Raw genomic sequence first — 26,279 nt, 5'->3', positions numbered from 1 at the left:
AATTCTAAATTATATTCAAATATTTTAGTATAATGGTTTTAATAAAATATACTGGTGAAGTCAAATTGTGCTTCCTGAACTGTTCAACTGAGAGCTGAATTTTAATATTTACATAGCTGGAAGTCCTATCAGCCATTCACCTCAAACATAATGCAAAGTGCAGAATGACGAAAAAGTCTATCTGGTTCCCTTCTCTTTTATGTGATATTACATAATTGAAGGGTGTGAATAATTTATAATCCCGGATTATCTTTGAATGGTGTCTGTGTCTGGAAGACAGAAGGGAAACTTTAATGATGTCCCAATCTCTGCAAAGGCATCTTTCACAGTTTCACAGCTTTTCAAACACCCTATGGAACATCACCAGCCAAAATGCTGGACTTAAATAGACGCAAGATGCATGTGTCTGCACGTAGGGGCAGAATCTACAGAGATAAAGTTGTAATCATGCATACGAGGGTGCCTGAAGCCGATGTGTGTTTGTTTCAGTATTGACAGCTGCATTTGCATAGAAATGGAATAAGTCAGGACTCGCCTGATATCAGCACAGACTAAAATAAATGGAATCTTGCACAAGGCTTAATTAATGCCCATTTTTAGACAATAACGCCAGTCAGACATTGACTGACAAAGCAGCATGTTAGAAGGAGTCCCACTGTCAATCAAAGATTTATTTTTGCAGCGAATGTCTCCATAGATAAATTTAGCTTCTTTTTCTTCTGTATTGTTTTGTGCACACTGAACCTTCAGATCTATCCAGTTTCAGGTGTGGGAGGGTTGAAGTTTTTCATCTTACCCTATCTGACCAATCACTGTGCTCACCATATTTGATGCCCTGTGGTGTCTTGACTTGTTTTTGAAAACATTCTTGAATTTTTGAGTAAATGTATTCAAAAACATAAATCAATAAAATGCTTTTGTTTTCTATTTGTTATGTGCAATGTCCACCTCTGAATCTTTTTAGCATATCAATATAAAAGTTACTGGAATAGAACAGATATTTGCACTCCATAAAATCACCATATAACCTAAAAAGTGCATATGAGCATTTGACTATATTATGTGGATATATGAATATAAAACTTTTAATTAGTCTTGTTCAAAACATTTGCCAACTTTTTCAGTATCAACTAATCAAATCCATCTGTACATGGAAACCAGTCCCTGTCATTAGAAAGTCATTAGAGTGTGGCAGTATCATATAGAGTTACTGGATTTTGCTGATGGTTATCAAACACTAATGTCTTTTTCCTCTCAGTCATAATCTCACATAAAGTACAAGCTCTTATTACACATCCATCTCTTCAGTTTATTAATAAGTGTTGGGATTTTAATGTAAGCCTGATGGCATGCAAAGATCATCATGCAAGCCAATTCAGGAAATTGCAAGAAAAAGTTGAGTTGGGAATCGACAGGCTGGTATGGAGGCAGTGCTGGCCAAACTAAAAAAATTCTGCCTGCACACCCATGCAATTTCAACCTTTAAAATCATGGATGCCATCACTGCATCAGTGGTAAAAATATGACTTATATAAATAAGAAATCAGTGACTTTGGGCCACTGATTTATTAAAAGTAATCTTTCGACCCATTACATCATGGGTTTTGCATTCATGTTTACTAATTCAGTGCTTCAAAATGAATAATTCTGCTTATGCTATGTACATTTCTATCATGTCTTTATTTTAAAATCTTTATAGCTGTGCAGAATTAATAATACAAAATTAATATATTTCAAATTTTAATATATATCTTTTTTTTTAATAAAGAACATTTTGTGTAACAAAAAAGGTTCTGACATTGTGAAAACTTAGGGAACAATACGTCATGACAAAGACTTTTAGGAGTGTATGTCTACAATAAAATTCTATAAATGTCCTCAGGGATGTTTTTCCTTAATTTGGTCGATCATTACTGCTATCTTTTTTTATCGTGCTGAACATGTATCTTTTTTATTGTTTGCTATTTCTTGTCTTGTAGTTCTTGTATTGATTGGTGTTTTCATTAAAGGCTGTTATCAGTTATATAACTTCAGTATTTTCCCTCCTGACTTTTCTGAAGTTGCTTGCATTGCAACTGAGCTATCATAATGTGCAATAAACAACACATTTCTTATCACCTCTCATTGTATCATTGTGCACGTAAATCCTGACGGTGACAGAGTATCAGGACTGTGGTGACGTAACATATACGGTATACACACACACACACACATCATATTTCACTACTCTAAGTGGTTTTATCTGTTCACTGTAATCCTGTCTTTTCTCAGGTAACTATATAGTCAGCGACCCATTCATTCAATTACTTTAAATCAATCAATCTCTGCCAAGCTGGCATGGCACCAACAATAAATACCTTTTTCGACAGAGATGAGAACTGCTGTCTCTTACCTTAATATGACAGTATTTACAACTTGATATATCTACAATAAAGTCTTCCATTCAGAGAAAATGCATTTATCAATCCTATCTCTAGAGATGCACCACTGTCTATCCCATCACTCAACATCCTTCATTCATTTGTCACTAGCTATTGATTTGCCATTTTGACACAATCTGTGTTTGGTCGTCTCTGCTATATCACTCACTTGTCTCAAACAGGTCCTGGATGAGTACAGTGAAGGACTTGATACCCTTACTATGTGACTGATGCATTAATGATTGTCTTGTAAAAGACTTGTTTTGTGACATTAAAGAAATAGATCAAGGCATGAAATGCTATTATTTTCTCACCTTCATGTCATTCCACACTTTTATTTATTGGGTGAGAGTCACACTACACAAACATTCCTTCAGCCTCATTTACATTAGCAGCGACTAGCAGTAGCAGAGCGAAGCAAACTCATTGATATCAATGGAAGCATGTGGACTTCCGGAGATACAAGCGACAGTGACCGTGGGCAACCGGATGGGAGGTGTCCATTCATGCGACAAAGATCAGAAAAGTTAACGTTGACTTTCTGGAGTGACTACCAATGAGAGCGAAGCAGTGGATTTATGTCATCCGTCTCTCGTCTCTTGAGTGGACGTTACTCATTTGTTTATGACAACCAGATTTAGAAACACTTCCTAACGACCTCATTGAAAGAGACGAGCGACACACAGCGACGACATCATGTTATTACGGAAAAACTCAAAAGCTACATCTCTCACCTTATCATTTTTTTATTGTCAGATTTCTGCTATCATATATTTATCCCATCAAAAAATGTCCAGTACTTTCATTCCAGGGTTGAATGCAAAGCATGAAATGCTGAAATCAGCCTGAGTGCAATTTGTATAATATGAAGGCCAGAGACAGTGAACTCTTGACCTGCTCTTTACGGACTAGAAATCCAGCTTTGCCCACAGAGCAGTAATACAAAACTGTTATTTGAAAATTCTATGTGTGTCGGATTCAGACAGATGGAGTACGGACAACTGTAATCTGCAGAAGGATGATGGATTAAGGCTTGTCAAAGCCTGTCATATTTCTTCTTGTAATGGTCAAGTACAAAGAATGCATGAAGCTTCTGGGAATTTATCCATACTGATGTAATCGCCCACACTGTTTACCTAGAGAGTATATATGATCGCAGTGTGAGCCTATACACCAGGCGTCTCCAACCTTTTTGTGAATCACAATTGCTATAACATGGATGACTACTTTTTTGATATAGTCTTCTCAAAAATGTTGGTTTTACTTGTTGGTTTTATTTTATTTTACTTGTTGATATGTTTTATCATTGTTTAAAATGTTAACATACACAAAAGAAGCTAAGTTAATATAAAAATATGTAATAAATAAATATTAAAATTGAGGCTATTAATAAAATGTGCTTGGGCGGGCAACTAACAGACTCCGTGTGGGCACCATGTTGGAGACCACTACTCTACACATAAGTTAAAACTTATTTATAAATGAATTATTTATTCTTTCATAGTAAATTTTTACATTTTTATTCCTTGATTACATAATTGATGTGCTTTTTTGTATTGTTTTGAGGTATAACAAAGTAAGATGTATGAATATTTGGAACATGGGTCGATTATTGTAAGCTCTGATTTGTGGATAAGGGGTGGGATCAAATACGATTTTTCTTCTTCTCGCCCCTTTTCAAATAGGCCAAGGACATTGACATACACTGCAAAAAATGATGTGTTTATTTTTATCACATTATGTGTGTCATGCCATTTAAGGCATTATTTGATGTTAAAATAAATGAAAGCGACAACACAAGTTGTGTTAAAAACAGTGATGGGAGTAACGGGTTACAAAGTTATTCCGTTAGTGTAATTCCACTACTTTTAGCGTTAATAAACCTGCAACAAAGTTTTTTTTTTTTTAAATCAAGTAACGTCTTGTTTGCAAGTGTTCATTTATCACAAAATAGAGTAAATCGAGTAACCAACTCATTTAAATTTCAGTAATTGTAACTGTGTTACTTGATTTAAAAAAAATACTTTGTTACATGTTTATTACGGAATTACTTTGTAACCATTACTCACGTCACTGTTTTTAACTTGTGTTGTCCCTTTCATTTATTTTAACATGAAATAAAGCCTTAAATGGCATGACACACACAATGTGTTAAAAATTAACACATCATTTTTTTGCAGTGTAGTTAAAAAAATCATCTTTGGGGTAATTATTGTATGTTAATTATTATTATTTTACGTTTTGTGTGATTTGTATACTTGATTTTATTTTCTTGTTTAATGTTCTTTTTTTGCATAAATTCGAAATAAACTCTATTAAAACACACACACACACGCACACACACTAGTATTCACATTATTATTGCCCTGCTAAAAATACCACTACATACTGTGATTTGGATGCTTGTGTCCCCCAGGCTCCCTAACTTATCAAGCTTCATTAGAAAAGTTTGGTTTTGCTGGTCCAACTCTTAAACTGGCAGTTTAAACCAGTATGAGAATTCCTGTTGGTCTATGCTGGCCTTTTCAGCACAGTAGGATGTTATTGTAAGGACATTTACTGTAACACACACATACACACCCAGAAAGACAGCGTGTGAAATCTGTATTGTAATTCTGTCCACATTTCAATGAATTAAATGTTTTAAAAACTCAGCCAAAAGCTTGAACATTATTTTCATAGATCCTACAGAGCGGTTTTCTTTCACAACCCAAACTTGATTGTCAGAATGAATAGCAATGATTGTTATGAACACAGATCATAACATGTGCTTTCTTTTCGGTGTGGGATATTGGCATACTGCGTACTGCAAAATGCTCAGTATATGTAACAGCTAAGACTGTATTATCACAAGACCTGACCACACTGCATGTTTAATCTTCAAGTGGCATTTAGTTTTCCTTTTATTTGAGACAATACATCTAGTAGTTCTTCAAAAAAGCTCATTATGCTAAATGCATCGGTTACCCTGCATGAATGGATAATGCAACCTCTGCATGTGACCCCATAGATCCTAATAACCCATGGCCCCATGCCAATGTCACCAAAATCAGCCCGCAGGGATCACTAGGTACACGCACAGAACACCTGGACTCCTGTGTGACAAGGTGTGAACCAAACCCCAGGGTCACTAGTCATTTCAGCATATACAGCTGAGCCCTTGTTTGGCAAGTTAAAAAAAAATGTAAGCATCAAAAAAGACATAAAAACGCAGTTTTCCAGATTCCAGTGAATTCACAACATTCGCTTTCCAGCATGTTTAAAGACGATGATGATGTGGGTCACTCAGAAATTGAAAATATACTGTACAAAGTATACATACTGCAGATGCAGCGTAACTAATATGAAATATGGAGAGTCTCATTGTGCATCAGTAAATCTGCTGAAAAGATTTTTAGCCCAAGAGACTGCAAACTCGGATGATGCAATGTAGTCGAGAAACAGTGTAGTCATATATCATAGGTAGTAACTTAGCTCATGACACGCTCCAGTTGACTGGTTTACGATGTTAAAGGGCCTTAAATTAACAGAGCTCCAATCTGTAGCCTCATCATCCAAACCAAGAAGCCACTGATAGCATTTTGCCTTCAGTAGAAATTTGCTCAGGCTTTCACGCATTAATTAAACAAACACGCAAAACTGCCCATCAAAACATCTCCAACATCACAGTGACATGAAAGTCTTAAAATGTAACATGCAATCCACATTATCCACAAAGCATATGTGTGAAATGTATGAATAACTAATCAGTCCATACTGGCACATCCAAGCAGACTATATTAAATTTGCATACTCATACGAGTATGTACGCACTCATTCTGGAATGCAACAGCGCCATCTGTTGAGTTGCATGAGAGGCTACATTACTGCAGTGAGCAAATGAGGATCAGGATTTATTGAGGTCCAGAAAACCTCTCTCTCTCTCTCTCTCTCCTCCAGCCTCCTCCACTCCTCCATCTCCCAGAGCATAGCCTGCTGAATCACACAACCCATAAATATTAACACTGCCGCCTGGGTCAATATCACATCCAAATCCTGTAGCCATCTCACGTCCACATGGTCTAATATCATCGATTCAACAGGCACATGAAAGAAAGAAAAATGTCTGGAGTCTCTCCTCACATCACCTGCCATCTCTCTCACTCTCTAACTCTTTCGGATGACGTCACAGGGACTGCAGCTGTCTTATTCACTAGAGTGCATACACAACACATCGATGAGCCAGGAGCAGGCAAAGAAAAGAGAAACAAAATGAACTTGAACAGAGCAAGCAAAAGATTTATAAAAGTGTATGGTATGGTATTGGATTGTTAAAATACAAACATATTATGACACGTATATATGCACATATACATTCAGACACACATACACAAGACCTTACAAATGGAGATGTGCAACAGGTTCTCCTCAGGCCAGGGAGATTTTCCATTTTGCCCGAAATAACAAGCCTTCATGTTTATCCAGGAGAACAGAGACACCCCAGAGCATAATGCTGCCACTGCCGTGCTTGACAGTGCAGATGGTGTTACCTGAGCATCGGGGCCTCTTTGAATTTTGCTTTCAAGCTAAAGAACTCAATTTTGGTCCCAACAGACTCCAATAATCCTCCAAAAGTTTTCGGGGTCACAGCTCCTGGGGTGACTTACATTTAAAGTGCTTTTCTCAAGTACTGGTCCTCTAACTCTTCCAAAGAGGCTCAATTTGTGAAGTGTAAAAGGAATTGCTTAGGCCTGCAGTGTTTCCGATTTCAGTCAGGATCTGTGAAACTTTTCCAGCTGACTATGGATTCTTGGTTAGTTATTTGCCGTTCAGTTTGTTAGGGCAGCCAATTTAAGAGTGTCTATGTTGTGCCATGTTAAACTGTGTGTTCCTAGTTTGAAGAGATCAGTGTCTGTTACACGGTTTAACTGTGCAAGCTTAATGTAAACACAGATGTTTTTCTTTCTTACATTTGCCAAAAAGTATGAAAAGGGAGAACATTAAGACGTACAGTAGTGCTTTAAAAAAAATGCATGCTTGTATATAACTCTTTGACATAACCTAAACAGATCTTTCTCAGAATGTACACATTTTGCTTTGATGGGTTTCGTCCTCTGTTTCATGTCTGCGTGAATTTTACCTCAAATGTCTGCATGTCAAGACAGCAAGTATGAATATTACTTTTTCATTATCTGCAATATTCTGACACCTTGTGGTGACGATTAGCAGTGACACTTTTTGTTACTTTAGTCTGGTCATACAGTAGGCTATTTCTGAATGAAACACATCAACATTTCCAGCTGTGCAAACGATACTTCTGTCTGTGTGGTGTTCAAATAAAGTTTAATACATCTTTTTATGCTAATGATCATAACTTTGTGAAAGAAATAGGCCTACCTCACTTGAATCCTATGCTTTTGTCGTATGCCAACGTCTGTTCGTTATCATTCGGTGTCAGCAGCACATAGTAGGGTTAAATACAGGGAAATTTGAATATTGGAGGCATTACACATTTTATTAACCAAGACTTTTATAAACCAGAAGATATACTGTATTGTACAAGTGAACTAATCAATCGGCGTTAAGGCTGCGTCATAAAGTTTTTATCAACTCCGCGGATGAATATTATGAAATGTTGTAGTCAGTCTGTCGTGCTTGTAGGTTGCCTTCTGTAGTCGAGTTAAAGACTATTATCTGTTACAGAAATCATAAAAAATAAGGTCACACAAATTGACATTGTATCAAAAAAACATCATATACTTCACTCCATAGGTAAAATAATGAAATAAATACAACTGGGTAGCTAGATAAAATTAAGTTAATGTTAAAACGTAGTAAGTCACACGCTGACAGTCCTATAATTTCCCCAAAAGCTATTTTTTTACGAAATGAGAAGCTTCACACTGCATCTGTTCAGGATAAAAAGTTGTCATCAGTTGAACGCATTAATAACTACAATAATGATTTAGTCGTAGCCTTTAAGTTTTGCAGGATAGGAACTATTTCTTCTGAAAATCATTTTGGCGGAAGGATACATTTCTACTCGGCGAAACACAAGCAGGTGTATGACGTAAAACAGTCGGCATATGCAGTTAACCATCCGTCCATCATCAGAATAATCCGAGTAACATTTACACATATCCCATACTTAAAAACATAACCGCAGCATATTTATCACGCAGCACAACTGTCCTTACCGGAGATTCAACATGACATGAGGTAAGAAAGATATGACATTTGCTGTTTCGCTAGCTTGGTGGCTAATCCTAGCGGCAAGTAATGATGCTTGAATGGCTTTACCAGCAAGTGTTTAACGTTATGTCTTAAAGCTAAAAACGTATGGTTTACATAAATTGTTGATTACTTTCATTTTATAAGCTGCGTTTTTCTTAGTATTGGTTACGAAAGCAACACACATAGTTGATTGTCTTCTCAGTGGTACTTTGTACGTATTGATGATTGTTTGTCGGGAGCAATATGTTTTTTTGGAGAGCATCGTTTCATGTACCCTGTTATATGTACTTAAAATGTTTTCACAAAAAATACGTTTATTTTCCATGAAAAAACACGAAAGCTTCTTCTTTCAACTTGTACATCAAAGTTGATTGGCAGACAGCAACATTTGGAGACTGTGTACTTTATTAAAACTCTCTCTTGTATTGGTAGACAAACCCCACGTCATTATATCCTAGTGTACGTCGGTTTATGTGGTTTAGCAGGTTGAGTAAGCATCAGAACCTTTGTTTGTTTGCATGCTATGAGCTAATTTTAGGTGACATATGGTAAATGAGTCGTGACGATAATCCTGTCAATTATTCAGTCAATAAAAAATCCCCTCTTGCTAGGATGATGTGTTAGAGGAATGCCTCTTTATTTTTAAATAGGTATTTTGTCACGTGCAGTTTAAGGCATTAATTATTTTCCCACACGTTTGTTTTAGTCAAATTCTGTGTGCTGTGTTTGTGCACTGCTTTTTGTGTATGGAAAAATGTACACAGATTGGTTTTCAGTTGCATCGTACTTATTTCTTCATGTGCTTGGATATCTCAATTTGTTTTAGACACCGACACTCCCGGCACACTATACTATACTGTGGATGTAAGGTTTGGCAGTGTTTGTCTAACTTGGTTTACACCCTTCTTAATAAGAGCACAGGGCAGGTCAAAAGATCCTAGAGACACCAGCCACCCAGGACAAGCTGGAAGATCTGATACACACACAGTTGGTGGGCTGCAGTTCTGGCTGTTGTGACCGGAAGTTAAAGGCCAGCACAAAAGTACTTGAATCTGAGTACAGCCATAAAGATCCCGCTCTGGATCTCATCAGCCCCACCTCCATTTTCCTTCCTCCAGCTTCTTCTAGTCACAACACACAGTGAGTCATGTAGTACGCCTCCCCCCTCGCCTCCCCCTGTTCTCCCCGTCTCACTGTCGTCATAGGGCTACCACGTGCCTCTTCGCTCCTCTCTTGGCATGAATGGTCTTCGCTTGGCAGGTGTTTTTCTCAATCGCAGTCGCAAACATGCAATTCTGTAATTTAAGCCATTTCGCTTAATTAAAAGGTTGCCTTGATTATTCTTCTGGGTGATCAAGTCCACTTTGGGGAATAGCCTCTAGTCCAGATTCTACATTCCTAGACTCTATAGAGTTTTGGGATACGTGACCACCAGCTGTTAATAGGATATTTTTTTGCAGTTTTTGTAGGGAATGGTAACACATTACACTATACACACACTAATGTGATTTCTTTAGGTGCACTGCTGTGTTGCCATAGGGATAACGGTAGTGTTCACAGCCTTGGTGGAGTGTCATTGTTAGTAAGTGTTTGTTTATGATGGAGACTCCTGCAGGGACCCAGCAGATGACGGAAGCAGTCTGCTCTGTTTCCATGACTGTTCCCAATGACTGGCCTCTAATAATTCGTATTTATATGGTTACTTGTTTGTTTTGATAAAAAAAAATGGCAATGCAATATTAAATATGGCTGCTCTGATGATGGAAGTCTCACCTTTCCGTAAAAAGGATGATAATAGCTCTATCCCAAATCGAAGACTGTAACCTCCAAAGGCTGCATTCTAAAGGGTCGACCAAACAAAAAGCGTTTATGGCAGTTTCAGGCACCTTTTTTGAATGATTTTCTATGGGCAATGAACGTTATGCCAGCTGTTTATGCGTGCTGAACGCCTTGCTTTTTTGCTGCAGCACGTGTTTTTGAAGGAACGCTGAGAGCGGAAAAGCACCCGACAACATTCGCGTTCTTCCATTGTCCAATCAAATAAGGGGAGAGGTGGACTTAAAGTGACAAAAAAGGCAGTGCTGCACTAAGGGGCCAATCGCACAGAACGTGTTTATGGCAGTGGCAGGTGCCTTTTTTCAATGATTTTCTATGGGCAGTGAGCCCTATGCATGCTGTGTATTTTTGCCGCTTCCCATGCCATGCGTTTTTAAAAGTGTGCGGAAAAGTGCTCAACGTCATACGTGTTTTTCCATTGTTCAGTCGAATGAGGGGAGAGGCGGGTCTTCTGTTTTGGTGACAGCAGTTCACAGTTGCTTGGTATGAAACAGGGCTCAACATAAAGGACTGCCCGGTGGCCCGGGGCAAGCGTGAGAGACGTTTGGGTCAGTAAAAAGTATTGTCGCTTGCCTGATCGGGCCAGTGCTTCACCCTCCGTCACTGAAATATATTTTCATCAATGTATATTATTTAACATATTGGAACCAGACATTTACTTTGGTAAAACATGACGAAAGAAACCAAGAAATTTTTTGCATAGTTTGCTGTCAGTTTACAGGTAAAGCAGAAAAGTTGGGAGCCTTTTTTCATTGGAACATGTCTGTTGTATATGTATACAATAGAGCCCGACCGATATTATCGTCCGATATTATGCATTTTCCAAACTATCGGTATCGGCATTCATAATGGCCGATAAATGAATATTTAAAAAAAAAAGGGACGAAACAACCTTCATTAGATTTCCTCACTGTTGGTGTTTTTGACAGAGCGTTCTGAACCAGTAGCTGCTGGTGGGGTCCAGATTTAGGCGTCTATCCACAGCCTGAGTCAAGTGATCAGCAATTTATATTTTGCTGTTGTTGTTATTTATCAGAACTAGGGGTGTCACGATTCTTCAAATCCTCGATTCGATTACATTTTCAATTCTAAGGCCACGATTCGATTCGATTCTCGATTTTTTTTATTATAAATTTTTTTTGAAAGACAAAAATGATATGCCTTTATTATTATTATTATTATTATTATTATTATTATTATTATTATTATAGTTTCACATTAACATGCCCATTGCGTGCTTTTCCTCGCATGGGGGTTTGTGGGCTTTACTTTACGCGAGAGAGCTTGTATGTAGAGAGAGGATTCCTTCTTGCACGCAGATGGACTTAATGCATGCGTCTTGGACTCCTCCTAGCATCTGAAATAAAACCGGTGCGTCATAAGCAGCTGCGCTTCACTCTGTCTCACGTGCACGCGCTCTCGCATCTGTCCAAAGTCTAAACATAAACTAAAGTATATCCTTACGTATTTGTTCAGTTTTATGCGTTTCATGCGAGTTGAGGCAAACTATCCCTTTTGTTTAAAATATAACCCGCTGCATCTTGGCAGCTCTCTCACGCACGTGCAGAGAGCTGCGCTTTGTCCGAAGGCAGATCACTAGGTAGTAATCCTGTTTATGATATGCATTACAAGGAGTTGTAGCAATACATCCCTCGTATTTAAAATATAAATTGCGTTCCGCTGGATCTATGTTTTTAAAGGCACCTCTGAGAGGTTTATTTTCCCCCGCTTGACAAGCCGACCGGACGTGACATGGGGGCGTGGCAGCATCGACGATCCCATTTTTTAATTCGAAGTTCGAGGTTGTGACTTAATTTCGATCGATTTCGATTTAAAATCGAAATCGTGACACCCTTAATCAGAACTTAACAGAATTTGTCTCCAGTCCTATTCAAAGTTATATTTATGAACCAAGTCTTTTAAAACTGGTAACTTTATTTGGTTGTGGTTGTGTTTTTGTTCAAAGCCCTTTACGTTTCATATCTTAAGTTTGTATTTTTATACATTTTATTTATCAGAACTTTAATATATATTTTGATGTTCCTCTGTTCTGTTGTGACAATAAAAGAAACAAGTTTCTTTTTAAAATGCATTATCATATTATTTTAGTTAAAACTCATAAATAACTACAAATAACTAATGTTAGGGAAATCTGTTAATGTTTTGTTGCGCGTTTCTAAAATAAAAAGAATTAAAAATATCGGCCGATATATCGGAATATCGGATTTTAAAACCAACAAACACTTGTATCGGTATCTGCCTTCAAAATCCTTTATCGGTCGGGCTCTAGTTTACAATTATATTTGACTTTTTAAATATTATTTTTAAATATGTGACACATTTTTTTTATTGGCACTAGTGAAAATTTTGGCAGGGCAAGTGAAAACCTGAACCACTAGCCCAACCGGGCCAGTGTAAAAAAAATTTGTGTTGAGCCCTGTGAAAGTATGAAAATTAGTATGGTCATTTGCTGGTATGTGCCTTATTATAATTTTTACACTAGGTCCAACAACTTTAAAGTTGTGTACTGTGTATATCTTGTGCCTGTTTGGAAAAAACTCATAAGGCACGTTTATCGTAAATTATAATAATAACAACACTGGCTCAGTATAGTTTTCTTTTTGTTGTTAATATGAACATCTGATGTGATATGCCATCTGCATCACTTTAAATTATTATTAATCCCTGAACGCATTTATGAATTTTATATTAATAACTTCTTGAATCTTAGAACTGACTTGAAGATTTTCAGTGACTGAAGAATCGCTGTGTGTTTTAAGGAAACATGAGATTCTTTTAAGCTTTTGCAACTTATTGTGGCAACCACAAGATGTTGCAAGCTGTCTCTTAGCATATTATCACTTTTCAGCAAGATACAATTTGTCTGTCCATACTAAACATAAAAATTTAAATCCAAGCATAACATAATCACAGACAATAAGAGCATATTTGTGGTTAAATGTGGAATAAAGCTTATTTTTTGTTGCAGCTGGTTAGGACAGAAACTCACAAACAAGATTTATTTCCTGGATAGGTTTGTGCTTCCAGGACTCGGGGTCCTGTACTTGCATAATGCATATTTAGATAACATCTAGGTTTTCCATTGCCCTCCTTCAGCTGAACATACGCACACGCACATAAATACATACATAAGTGTCACATTTCATTGTGGTGCATTTTATTTAACAGCCTTTTCCTGTTCTCCAAAACAGACTTTGGCTTTCATACAATGAGGAGAAGATTTATTTTACACAAATGAGAGAATTGAATGGCGCATTAGCTTACCCTCCGAAAGCCTCTAGCTAGTAAAGCAGCCATTAACTTTTAAAAGCACTTAAAACACGAAGCAGAAAAATCTGGAATATGACCAAACGACCAAAAGATCTACAGCAATGCATAGATTAGATAAGAATCCAGGTATAAAAACCAGAATCAGTTTTGCCTCCCTCCCTTTTGATGTGGGTGGCACTATAATCCCCCTCTCACTGCCGTAATGGATTTGTCGTGAGTTTAGTGGAGAAACAACGGCTGCTGCTGTGAGCTGTAGACACCGCTGATGTCAGTGCTATAGAGAGAAAAGTCATAGAAGGTAGTATGTTGACTGCCGGCATCATTTATTTATCCGAACATGCTGTGATGCTCAAAAATTTAGCTCGCTGCTCTCTGTGTGTCTGTGTTGATCTAGAGAATTGGAGCATGAAAGAGCATTAAGGTGCCTACATCTCGTGTTTAAACTTTGAAGTTTTCAGTCATTTCACTTCCTCATAGCAGCAGGCAGTTTTTCGCTTCTCTCTTGGAATTTTAAGGAGGTGGTGGTGTTATTGGATATTCTGCTTTGTTAGTGGCGTTGTTGGCATTTTTAAGTAACTATTTTTCCCCAGACTTTGATTTGCATTGCATTGGTTACTGAAGTTGGGATTGTTAAGGGTTGTGGGTCAGTGTTGTGTGCATTGACAAATTTGCTATGCTTTTCTCTCTATCTCAAGGTCCCGTGGAACCTGACCCGCTCTAATCTGACTCTTCTCTTTAGACACCAAAGATTTTTCAATCTCCTCGATCATGTCCAGTAAGTATTTTTGTCTTATTCAATATTACAATGGGGGAAGGATTATACTGTATGTGTATTTTTTTAAACACATGTTCTTCAAAGTGTTCCTATCTGTTTAATAGGTAGTTATACTCCAGCCCCTGGGGGCCCCTTTTCAGCCCTCACACCTAGCATGTGGCCCCAAGACATCCTGGCCAAGTACTATCAGGTAGTTTGGTAGTTTTCATTATTGACATTGTGGCTGAACTCCCATTGCTAGATTGTAAAGTGCTTATAAAGGCTATTTTGTAGTTGTGTTAGCTTCATATCTATCATGTTCAGTTTTTACTCAGACACTGTTTCTAATGTTCTAGAAAGACCCCAGTTTGGAATCAGAACTGCAGTATGATGAATTTGGGTTCAGGATCGATAGTGAAGGTTTGTGTCATTATGTTAACGCTCATCGAAAGCTAAAGAACACAGCAGAACCCTAACTTTTTTTTAAAAACTTGTTTCATGTCAGATGGGGTGGAGACACGGAAATGGTTACATAGTGAAGGATCCCCTCAGAGAGAAGACCCTCAGCAAAGACTTCGCTGGCAGGCCCACCTGGAGTTCACCCACAATCACACTGTAGGAGACCTGACCTGGGACAAGATCTCACCTACCTTGCCTCGGTCAGACCGCCTTCGGTTACTCGTGCTGGGGGGCATACCGCACAGTATGAGACCACAGGTCAGAGTTAAGCCCAGGAGAATACGCACCTGTTTCTGAATATGCAGTGTTTAGTCCCCACAGCATATTTAAGACTCTTGTTTGTAGTGTAACCCATCAGGCAGCTAATCTAGTGCTAACCTAATGTTCCCATGCCAACCATCTCCATGCTTGAGGGATTCTTACTGTCATTAAATAGGACACAACCCCTGCATCTGAAATCGCATACTGTGACGGTACGTACTGAATTAGATGAAGTACCTACTCATTGACCGTTAAAACAATAGGTACTTATAGTATGAATGAATTTGGCCGTACTTCATCCACCATGTTGATTCCTCACATGACAGACGACGTCAACAACAAGTTAGCCTTTAACTGGAATGACGTAAAGCAAGTGCAATTTAAATCTATCTAATGAACACTACAGGATCTTGCTGGAACTAGTCGGTCTTCAGAGTACTTTTTGCCTACTGCTTTTCGTCTTCTATGTAGTATGGAAGTAGGCGGTTTTGGATGCAGCAATGTCTTGTTTATGCTGTATTGCTAATTTAGAAATTTCCAGTGGAACTGTAGAGGATCTCATCTTAAATACACATATCTGCTGGATCTTTATGTCTATATGTGTCTTAAATTCTCTTAGTTGTGGATGCGTTTGTCTGGGGCCCTTCAGAAAAAAAGAACATCTGAAATTTCCTACAGAGAAATTGTTAAAAACAGCTCAAATGATGACACCACAGCAGCCAAACAGGTACAGAGCTAATAGCTTAAGTAGGATTTTACTGAAGCAAACTAAGTATACAGTGATGCGTTTTTCACCAATACGATTATTCCCTTAATTGTACCATCTCTGTTTCAGATAGAGAAAGATCTTTTGCGGACGATGCCCACAAATGCATGTTTCAGCACTTTATCAAGTGTGGGGGTGCCCAAGCTCAGGCGGGTCCTGAGAGGGCTAGCGTGGCTGTATCCAGACATTGGTTACTGTCAGGGCACAGGCATGGTGAGAGCCTACTTCAATATGGATTTTTTTACTCTTCTGTCTGATGTTCTGGTTATCGATCCTCTCATACGTGTGTGTTGTTTCTTAATGCAGGTGGTGTCGTGTCTGCTGTTGTTCCTGGAGGAGGAAGATGCTCTGTGGATGATGTGTGCTTTGATAGAAGACCTTCTACCTCCGGCGTACTTCTCCTCCACTTTGTTGGGTGTGCAAACCGACCAGCGTGTGCTCAGACAGCTGATAGTGCAGTACCTGCCCCGCCTAGACCATCTGCTCCAGGAGCATGACATTGGTGAGATGCTCGCCACCCCACTGCCGGGGAGAGAACATGTACTGGGTCATCATATAAAGAAATCTCACTGGTTTTAATGTTTTCCTGTCTTCTCAGAGCTGTCTTTAATCACGCTGCACTGGTTCCTCACTGCGTTTGCCAGTGTGGTGGACATCCGTATCTTGCTGCGAATCTGGGATCTGCACTTTTATGAGGGCTCAATAGTACTCTTTCAGGTTACACTAGGGATGCTGAAGATCAAGGTAAATAGAATCCATTGACTCGTTTGATCTCCCAGACAAATTTAGACAAACCTCATATTTGATGTGCAATACTATTTCCCCTTGTACTATGAAGGAAGAAGAGCTCGTGTCCTCTGAGAACTCTGCATCCATTTTTAACACGCTGTCAGATCTGCCCAGTCAGTTAGAAGATGGGGCGGCAGTGCTGGGAGAGGCAGTGCGTCTGGCAGGATCTCTGTCTCAGGAAAACTTGGATGCACACAGACATAAACATCTAGCCTATATTTTGGCAGAGCAAGCTCAGCTTAACTCCAACAATTCCCACTCCCTCAATACAAACCTTAACAAGGTGAGAACATGGAAAACATCTGCACCTGTAATACACCCAGAAATTCCCACCCCTGATTTAAATCCATTTTACATACTTTAATTAAAAAAAAGGATACAGCCGAGGAGCTTATAAAAGGCAATGATGAAGTGCTTTTTTGTAATGAGTCTGCATTGTGTGTCATTTTACAGGTGGTCCGCAGACAGAGCCTGCGCAGGAAGTCCACCCTGAGCTCACTGCTGTTTGGAGAAGATGAGGTGGAGGCAATGAAGGCCAAAAACATTAAACAGACGGAGCTGGTGGCGGCACTGAGAGAAGCTATCGGACGCACTGCTGAACACTTTCACTGCCTGGACCCACGCAACAGCAGCATGGTAAAAACCATTTAAACACAGCAGCCACATTTTTGATGGGTGCTAATAGAGAAAGAGTTTGTTGCAGGAGTTCAGAGTACTTGCATAACATACACTATATACAAGATGTAGAATTAAAAGTATAAAAAATAAAGGTAAGTAATATATACATGTGTATACATATGTCTGATGGGTTTGATTTCTAGGGATAAAACTAATTGATAAAAATGTATACTTTGGATGCAGAGTCTTTCTGCCAAATGGTAAATGTAAATGTTTAAGCTAATTCAATGAAAAATGAAGCGTGACTCTGTGGAGCATCACTGTGAGTCACTGTCTGATGCAATAAACAAACCTGATGACTCACTCAGTTTTGTTAAACTGCATGAATTGGCCCTATGCAACAGAAAATTGGCAACATTCATTCCCTGCAAATGTGTCATGAGCAGAGCCCGAAGGAATCTGCTTCAAGACTTCTTTGCTTTTTCTGTGGAAATATTTTGGAAAATATGCGGAATGATTTTAAATGTTTTAAAAAGAATTTAATCTGTAAATATTACAAAATTGCATGTAAAATAAGAACTTTTTGAAGGCTTGCAATGAAAATGAATACACCAAACTAATGAGTACTCTGAATTAAACTGGACCAACATTAACCAGGTAATGTGCATGTCAAGATTGGATTATAGTTTGTATATAAAACGTTCTCATAATGAATTTAGCACAGAGCAAGATAATTTCATTATTTTTACAACGGAATGTAAACATAACAAGATCATTCGTCTTGTAAACGGATTTGAAATGATAATGTGCTGAAAGCTGACTATCGCGTCACATAGATGACAAAGTGAAGTGAGATCTCCTTTACTTTGCCGTAAGTTTTATTTAATCTCAAATATCAAATGGTTCGTGCTCTCTATTATTTACAAACAGTCTCAGCAAACAGCACGTGCAGGGTTTATGTACTGCTTGTCAAACACGCGCGGCATATGTGCTTGTCAATGACAGCTACTGTTCACAAACATGCTCAAGCGCAGGGTATCTGTGCTTGTCAATGACGGGCATTAAATCTGCAGTTTTCCGTGGAAATCTGCGGGCACGGATTCCTTTTTGGCCTGGTCCCGAGTCTTGGGTTATTAATGTTAATTGACGATTGTAATCTCATATTAAACTTTTTTATTAAAGCATCCAGCTCTTCCAGATTTTCTCATCTGATAGTAGCAGCCATTTTGCAACCTTATTAAATGATTACAACATTTTTGTTCATGTTGGTTTCTGCATATTTCATTTATACTCTTTGTTTTGTGTTTTTTTAGGATTTGACACCTGACTACTCTATGGAGAGTCATCAAAGGGATCACGAGAACTTCCTTGTCGTGTCTCGGAATCGACGGAGACGAGCCAAAGCCTTATTGGACTTTGAGCGCCATGACGATGATGAGCTGGGCTTCCGGAAAAATGACATCATCACCGTAAGCATCTGCTGTTTTTTTTTCTTCATCTTAACATGTTCAATAACAATGCTTAATTCCTCATGTGTTTATTTCTGTGTTCATTTTTAGATCGTATCACAGAAAGATGAGCACTGCTGGGTGGGAGAGCTGAACGGTCTAAGAGGTAAGCTGAGATGACACTACAACCATTAAACTCAATGTAGCTTTAAATACACTGAGAAAATAATGTATTTTTTTGTGTGTTAAAATTGATCAAGTACACCATGACATCTCCTAATACCCTTAAATCTTATAGGTTGGTTTCCTGCTAAATTTGTGGAAGTCCTAGATGAAAGAAGTAAAGAGGTACGTTTACATACGTTGAATATTATACATTTCTCTTCAAAGATCTTTGACTATCAACCAGTTTTGAGAACCAGAGTAGTTGTACCTTAGTCATTTATATAACTGTGTTCTTGTTTTCAGTACTCGCTGGCAGGAGATGACACGGTTACCGAGGCCGTGAATGATTTGGCTCGAGGGACGTTGTGTCCTGCACTCAAGGCTATCTTTCAGCATGGCCTAAAGAAGCAATCCATACTGGGTGGCCCCTGTCATCCATGGCTTTTTATTGAAGAGGTACCAAACAACCACCTGACCCTTACTTCAACAGACCTAATAGATGCAACACAGTATCTTATTGATGCAACACAGGATCTTATTATCACATCTCTTTACTTTATTGTTCTTGTATATTAGGTAATATTTTCTTATTTTGAACATGTACCGAAGCTTGTGTGTCTATAGTGTTTAAAAGCTGCTTGTGTGTATTGATGAATAGGCAGCCAGCAGAGAAGTGGAGAGGGACTTCAACTCCGTTTATTCCAGATTGGTTCTGTGCAAGACCTACAGGTGAGACCAGTGAAGTAACTAAACCAAAGGACTTGACTTTACCCGTAATAGTCCTTGTGGATGTTAAAGCTGGTTTGACTATTGTTTCTCAAGGTTAGATGAAGATGGGAAGGTACTGACACCTGAAGAACTGCTTTACAGAGTGAGTGTGAAATGTTTTTTTAACCAGTTTTTACACAACTAGGCATGGCCAAGTATAGAATTGTTGCCAGTAAGATAAGCTAATTTATTTATATTATAATATTCTTTAAAAAAAAAAATATATATATATATATATATATATATATATATATGTGTAAACATGAAATCAATAACATGACTTTATTTATTAATACATTTTGTGTAAAAACAGCTCATACCTTGGAAATGGTTATTTCCTGAAAGCAGTTTTATTTGTTCATATTGCTTGTGTGACGCCATTTCAATGGTATTCAATTAGTAAATCATAGGGTAATTTACATTTTTTTAGCTGAATTATTCTTTAAAAATAGGTTAATAATGTTGTTAAAATGTTTTGTAATGTGATGTTTTGAGTGTCTTCTGTCTGTTGTCTTAGGCAGTGCAATCGGTCAACATGAGCCACGATGCTGCACACGTTCAGATGGATATCAAGTTCCGCTCGCTCATCTGTGTGGGGTTAAAGTAAGGCTGTTGTTGCACTATTCTCATAACCTCTCTATTCTTGAGTTTATTTCATAATGCAAGCATACGTTTGTGCTCTTTGTATTAGTAAGCTTTGTTTTGGTGTGTTTTGGCGCAGTGAGCAGGTACTACACCTGTGGCTGGAGGTACTGTGTTCCAGTATGAATGCAGTGGAGAAGTGGTACCATCCCTGGTCTTTCCTGCGCAGTCCTGGCTGGGTCCAAATAAAGTGTGAACTCCGGTAAGAGCTGCAAATAAAGACTTGATGTCCACAAGTAGTTCAGAATGAAGACAAGACACTATGTAGATAATGTTTCTGTGAATCTGCTCACAGTCATAAGTGCTCTGCATAAATTGAGCCATACGATGTCCTCAGTATTCACCATTTAATGTGTACTTTAGCCAAAGTTCCTTTTAAGTATGTCTGGTATACTGCCCCAAAAAGGAATTGTTGATCAAAAATATAAAATTTTACTCCATTTGCTCTAATACGATGCAGTTCTGCCTTTGGTTTCAACCTAAAATGACATTATGCTGTGTATTCTGTGCTTTCAGAGTTCTCTCAAAGTTTGCCTTTAGCCTCTCTCAAGATTGTGAGCTGCCTACCAAAAAAGAGGTAAGATTCAGTCAGATTAAGTAATTTGCCATCCCTCACACAAGTTCACACAAACAGACAGACCCACAGGGTAACATGCTTTGCATGTTTATCTGCTGTTCCAGAAGTCTTCCGTTCTGAAATCTGAAGTGGTGGATGTCTTGGTCCAACATCATCTGTTTAGTTGGGACCTCTAGGTAATCCTGGCAACTAGTTAGCATGCTGCTTTGTAAATAGCCACTAAAGCAACCATTAGTGTGCTTGGGAGTATTACCTCGGTTCTGTTTACATTAGCCACCGTATATACTGTCACAGTCAATAAACTCATTAAAACTAAACCTTTAAAGACTGGTTAAGCAGCTTTTTTGTAAAATGCTTATTAAACTCATACTTAAACAAATACTACACTCCACCCATGTTTAAACTCTGACAGACCCTTTACATGCACTTAAGAAAAGGCTTTTAACTGGGTTTTTTCCCTAAGCAACATTTTGAAACAAACTGCATTCTCCTAGACAATGCTTTCGGTGACTAAACTTATTAAAACTAACAGCTGTTCCCAGAGTTCCTACTGCTTGTCATGACTAACATAATGTGACTAAATGTGACATTCTATCAGTGTTTAAGAGCAGTCAACCCAAGCCTAACCATGGTACACAAACACTGTAAACTAAAGGTTGAAGATTAAATTCTTCTATGAGCTAACATTTGCATTAATGGTCTCAGATTTCAAGTGAAAACTCTAAACCGGTTATACTACTACATAAATACAACTTACATAACAAATATTCAATAAGTAACATGAAGCCTGGAAGACTGCTGGTTGTGCATTTACGTGGCTACATTCCAATAGAAACCTAGATGTGTTAAAGGGAAAATGAAAATCAGCCTTTTTCCATGTTTAAGTGCTATAATTTGGTCCCCAGTGCTTCTATCAACCTAGAAAATGTGAAAAAAGATTAACCCAGTAATTTAGTTTTGGTAAACCATTCTCTGCAAGCATGTAAAAAGTAGGTCACTGAAATTTGGCTTCCCCTGTGATGTCAGAAAGGGGTAATACTGCCCCTTAATCTGCACTATCCAACCACGGCACTTCCATTTAGTGAAGAGATCAGCTCATTTGCATTTAAAAGGACACACCCAAAAGTGGCTTTTTTAACTTTCTATAATAAGTGATATGATTTGGTATTTTGGGCTAGAACTTCATATACATACTCTGGTGACACCAAAGATTTATTATAAAACGGCTCGTTCGGGTTCTTCATTCTGATTGGTTGAAACGCATTCTAAGCCATGATAAAATACACGGTAACCCCACGGTTCAGACCGCTTTACAGAAGTATCACTGCGCCAATGTTGCTACATACTGATTTATGAAAATAAACACCACAGTCTTTAATCATTTTTTTTCTACATTTGCACAATTATGGCGATATCCAGATAAATGTCAATAAATATTGTTGAGTCATTTCATCAATAAAGAGAAAACGTTCTCTGAGTTGTTTTTGTCTTAAATTGGTATTTCCGCTATTATCCACTAGATGGCAATCCTACCCAACTTAAACACAGACGCATTCACTCGACACAACAGCGTTGTGGTGGATTTAGCGTGACGTGTAAGTTTTGATGGTTCTGAATCTAATCTCTTACAAAAGTTTTTCACAAAAATGGAATTATCTCCGCTTTTAGCTGAAAATTTGAGAGGTAATAAGAGAACAAATGAAGGTAGGATGAAACGTTTTTTTTGTTGTTGTTGTTTGAAAGCGGATGGTCTGTTCTTTCATTTGATATTTTATGTTTATTTAAAGAAGATAATTTTTCTGTAAGGCATTAAACTAAAACTGGGTGGCAACATAAAAAAAAACGCTGACGGGGAAAGAGTTAAAGTTAAGCATGCTTCCAAGCATTTTTGATCATCACTTCAACAGTTGCACAATATAAATGTTAATGAATAAATTAATTAAATTAAATTAGATGAATGTTGATTTATTAAATAAACACCACAGTCTTAAATCATATTTTCATTGTGTCTTTGCTGTGTTGGTTGTGAACTGCGCTCTGTTGCAGCCACACTTGATTCTCAGGAACTACTTTGTTTGGCGGAAGACTTATATTTGTACTAATATAATTACAACTTATGTGTGTTTTATTTTATGAAATCCTGCTATGTATATGAAGTAACCGTTTTATAAAAGCAATAAGTCCCGCGAAGCAGTGGGGTTACAGTGCATTTTATAACAGCTAAGGGGGTTATAACAGTCCCTTAGCTGTTATAAAATGCACTGGTAACCCACTGCTTCTTGGGGCTTATTGCTTTATTTTACATATTAAAAAAGTCTTGTGAAGTGTCCCCTTTAAACATATAACCTCTCCCTTGTTTGCCAAGAGCGCTTGCGACATTGTGTGGCTGGTGGTGGGTAAATTTTTGTTGTGACAGACATGACAGTCAGTTTTAAATGTACATTTTAACGGTTATCTTGGTATCTTTGTCAGATAACAAAGTAAAACAAATGGAGCAGCTTGCCAAATTGGTTGCGAGACCAGCTGGGTTTTTTTCTGTCTAACTGCAGCTTTTGGGGATGCAGACTGCACAAATGCCAGTGCCGTTTACATTCGGATCAAGTCAGGTTTAAAAAAAATTGCCACTGGTTCGGGTTGGACTCAAGTCTAATTTTCCCGGGTTTGTCTCGGGTCAGGTCTTTCTTTTTTTAACAATTATTTATGCATGTCGGGTTCTGGTATAAAGTGATTCGGGTCGTTTCAGGTCAGGTACATCTCTTTGGACCCGAGAAGACCTTTACTACTGACTCACATGAGTCGTTCTGTGAAACAGCCAATCAGAGCAGAGCTCAACATTAATTCATGACCCTTCCAAATAAGGCAATAATAACAGCCCTTTTCGCTATAGACCATTTTGCATGATGTATACAACACTGGTCCAGAAGCACTTCCTGTTTTAGTTTTTTAACACTGAACAAAATATTAATATTAATTAATATTAGAACAAAATACAACCAACAAAAAATTTTGAACAAAAATAAAATGTCAAATAAATGTGAACTTTAAAACAACAGGAAGTGCTTCTGGACCAGTGTTGTTTATATCTTGCAAAATGGTCTATAGAGAAAAATCCTAGGGTTGTAAATGTGTTTATGAATCATTTTTGCACTTAATAAACCAAGCATTCTAACGAGCTGTGTAATAATACTGTTTAGGAATTCAGTAGTGATTCTGCATTTTAAAAAAATAACAATTTGATTATGAAGGCACATTTACTACATGACTTACATTGCAAGTTCTAATTATTTTTATTTGCAGGAAAAGGAACAAAGACCCCTGAAAGAGGGAGTTCAGGACATGCTGGTAAAACATCACCTCTTCAGCTGGGATATAGACGGCTAAACCATCAGCTCTCCCCTACATCCTGAGAATTACACAAGCAAGCCAAATTCCACACTTCTTTTCAAATCATCTGCAGAAATACAAGGACCATGTGAATGTTTATAATCAGTTCATGTACAGCTTTTTATCATATTGAAATGGTGTTCGTGTCTTGGTACATTATATACACAGAGGTGACTTGTCATTCAGAGGGCTTCTGATGTAACTGTATAAACGTCGTCCCACATCTCCGTTGCCAAGAGGTCCTCGAAATGAAATTGAGGTAGGGACCTGTGTGATCTGCCTGCTAGCACTTGCTTCCTTTTTAGTAAGATAGATGTTGCACCATTTGGGGCATGACTGCAGTGATCACAAATGTTAGATTTGCACACCTTGTTTGCTTTTGCTTTGTTAAAAGTTTTCAAAATACTCAGCAGACCATCTGTTGTTTCACTGTGACTAAAACACCCCCATCTGTAATCTTAAATGAACACAAAATTGCATCAAATAATGGTTTAATAATGAAGGGAATAGAGAAAACTCATACTGTAATCAGATCTCTGTCTCTTGTGTGCTCAAGCAGAATTGTCACTGAAGTGTGTAGTTTAAAAGCACCTGATGGGGCTGTAAAGGATGTCAATTGTTTCATTGTTGGCTGGTGTGACAATGAATCAGGTTTGTGTTACATATTTTGCCACTTCTAATAAACTGTATAAAGACAAACTAGGATTTACATCTTGTATGTAAATTAGATGAAGGTGTTTAGGTATATAATGGAAAAGATGTAGATTCCTGCATACTCATATAGTTGAATTGCAGACTTTGCTATAGAGTCAGAATGATGTAGCAGGATCATTACCATGCCACAAGTTCAATTAAATGATCCTTTTCTTGTTCCTGTAATATGGTTGTTATCACTACCAACAGGGCTTTGATCATATTCACATACATTTAATGTATATGTAAATAAATCTATCTGTAAGAAGTTTTATATTGTCATCTCTCATGGAGTATATACATTGTAAAATTATTATTGGGCTATTTATTCTGCATCGTTTCAAAATGTGTATAGGCCTACAACCCACAATGCCACTTTTCAACTCTATATAGGTGGCCATTCCCAAACTGTGGTCCGTGAGGGTACTGCAGTTGGTCCGTGTAAAGGCAAAATAAAATATAAAATAAACTATATATATTTTAAGAATATGTTGTACTGATGTGATGACCAGTGGCCGGTTGCAAAAAACTTTAAGACTAGTTCAATTCAATTTTATTTATATAGCGCTTTTCACAATTGTTAATTGTTGCAAAGCAGCTTTACATGAGTAGATGTAGAGGAGAACATTGAAAATCAATACATAGTATAAGAAGTAGAATATAGCGGCTAAGGATAAAAAACCGTGTAAGCGAGCATATTAATAATGTAACGTATACAGTAAAGTGCTAAGTTAAGCCAAAGTTGGCTGACTCTCCCTGGGACTAAAAAACCCCCTAGGAGAAAACCCAATGGGAAAAAATCCTAGAAGGACAAAAAACCCTAGGGAGAAATTAATATTTATATTTATAATATATAGACACGGTAGGGATAGGAAGCGTGTAAGCGGATTAAACTGGTTCAGCCGGTGGCCGTTGGTCGCGCATCGGTTGGGCGTCACGTTGAAGGACAGCCAGTTGATTAGTGGTGCGATGACCTTCACAGCAACAGGAACTGGGTCTGTTTGTCTCATTGTCCTCAGAGTCGAGGACGAGACAGGGAGACAAAAACAGAATTCTATTAGCGTAGGGGCCGTTCGCATGTAATGCAAGTGTCATACATTATAGTGGTTTAATTCAGCTCGGTTCCAGACAGGCTAACTATTGCGGCAAGAGTAAATTACCCGTATGAGGTATGTGAGTGCTTTGTTCTAGACAA

General features: G+C 37.9%; 1 protein-coding gene and 1 long non-coding RNA gene across 6 annotated transcripts in view; one reads left to right on the top strand and one right to left on the bottom strand.

Annotated features, from left to right (window-relative positions):
* LOC135760217 (uncharacterized) overlaps window positions 1-7,998 on the bottom strand; it is a 101,832-nt gene extending 93,834 nt beyond the window's left edge. The window contains exon 1 of the long non-coding RNA XR_010537342.2: window positions 7,797-7,998. This is a non-coding gene — a long non-coding RNA (uncharacterized lncRNA). The remainder of the gene's footprint in view (window positions 1-7,796) is intronic.
* Window positions 7,999-8,455: 457 nt separating this feature from the next.
* sgsm3 (small G protein signaling modulator 3) lies at window positions 8,456-25,352 on the top strand. Of its 5 annotated transcripts, none has more exons than XM_065276824.1 (22): window positions 8,456-8,618; window positions 14,456-14,535; window positions 14,640-14,725; window positions 14,871-14,934; window positions 15,020-15,231; window positions 15,854-15,961; window positions 16,070-16,213; window positions 16,307-16,502; window positions 16,599-16,744; window positions 16,839-17,072; window positions 17,243-17,425; window positions 18,721-18,876; window positions 18,967-19,021; window positions 19,154-19,203; window positions 19,324-19,476; window positions 19,679-19,749; window positions 19,843-19,891; window positions 20,306-20,391; window positions 20,510-20,632; window positions 20,947-21,007; window positions 21,112-21,183; window positions 24,305-25,352. In XM_065276824.1, the coding sequence occupies exons 2-21, from the start codon at window positions 14,529-14,531 to the stop codon at window positions 21,181-21,183; spliced, it is 2,256 nt and encodes a 751-aa protein (XP_065132896.1). In that variant the 5' UTR covers window positions 8,456-8,618; window positions 14,456-14,528; the 3' UTR covers window positions 24,305-25,352. The 5 variants fall into 5 exon arrangements, with proteins under 5 accessions (XP_065132896.1, XP_073670086.1, XP_065132872.1 ...); XM_073813985.1 differs by lacking the exon at window positions 21,112-21,183 and adding an exon at window positions 9,548-9,773; XM_065276800.1 differs by lacking the exon at window positions 21,112-21,183.
* Window positions 25,353-26,279: the final 927 nt, after the last annotated feature.

This window comes from Paramisgurnus dabryanus, chromosome 3 (assembly GCF_030506205.2).
Source record: "Paramisgurnus dabryanus chromosome 3, PD_genome_1.1, whole genome shotgun sequence".
Classification (NCBI taxonomy): domain Eukaryota; kingdom Metazoa; phylum Chordata; class Actinopteri; order Cypriniformes; family Cobitidae; genus Paramisgurnus; species Paramisgurnus dabryanus.
The sequence above is the reverse complement of the archived record's forward strand: the minus strand, read 5'-3'. Positions and strand labels throughout refer to the sequence as shown.

Bases quoted from the DNA above. Each gene is read 5' to 3' on its own strand.
- sgsm3 (XM_065276800.1), top strand. The intron at 18,877-18,966 runs GTAAGCATCTGC...GTTCATTTTTAG, and splicing joins GGAAAAATGACATCATCACC to ATCGTATCACAGAAAGATGA. The intron at 19,750-19,842 runs GTGAGACCAGTG...TTGTTTCTCAAG, and splicing joins GTTCTGTGCAAGACCTACAG to GTTAGATGAAGATGGGAAGG.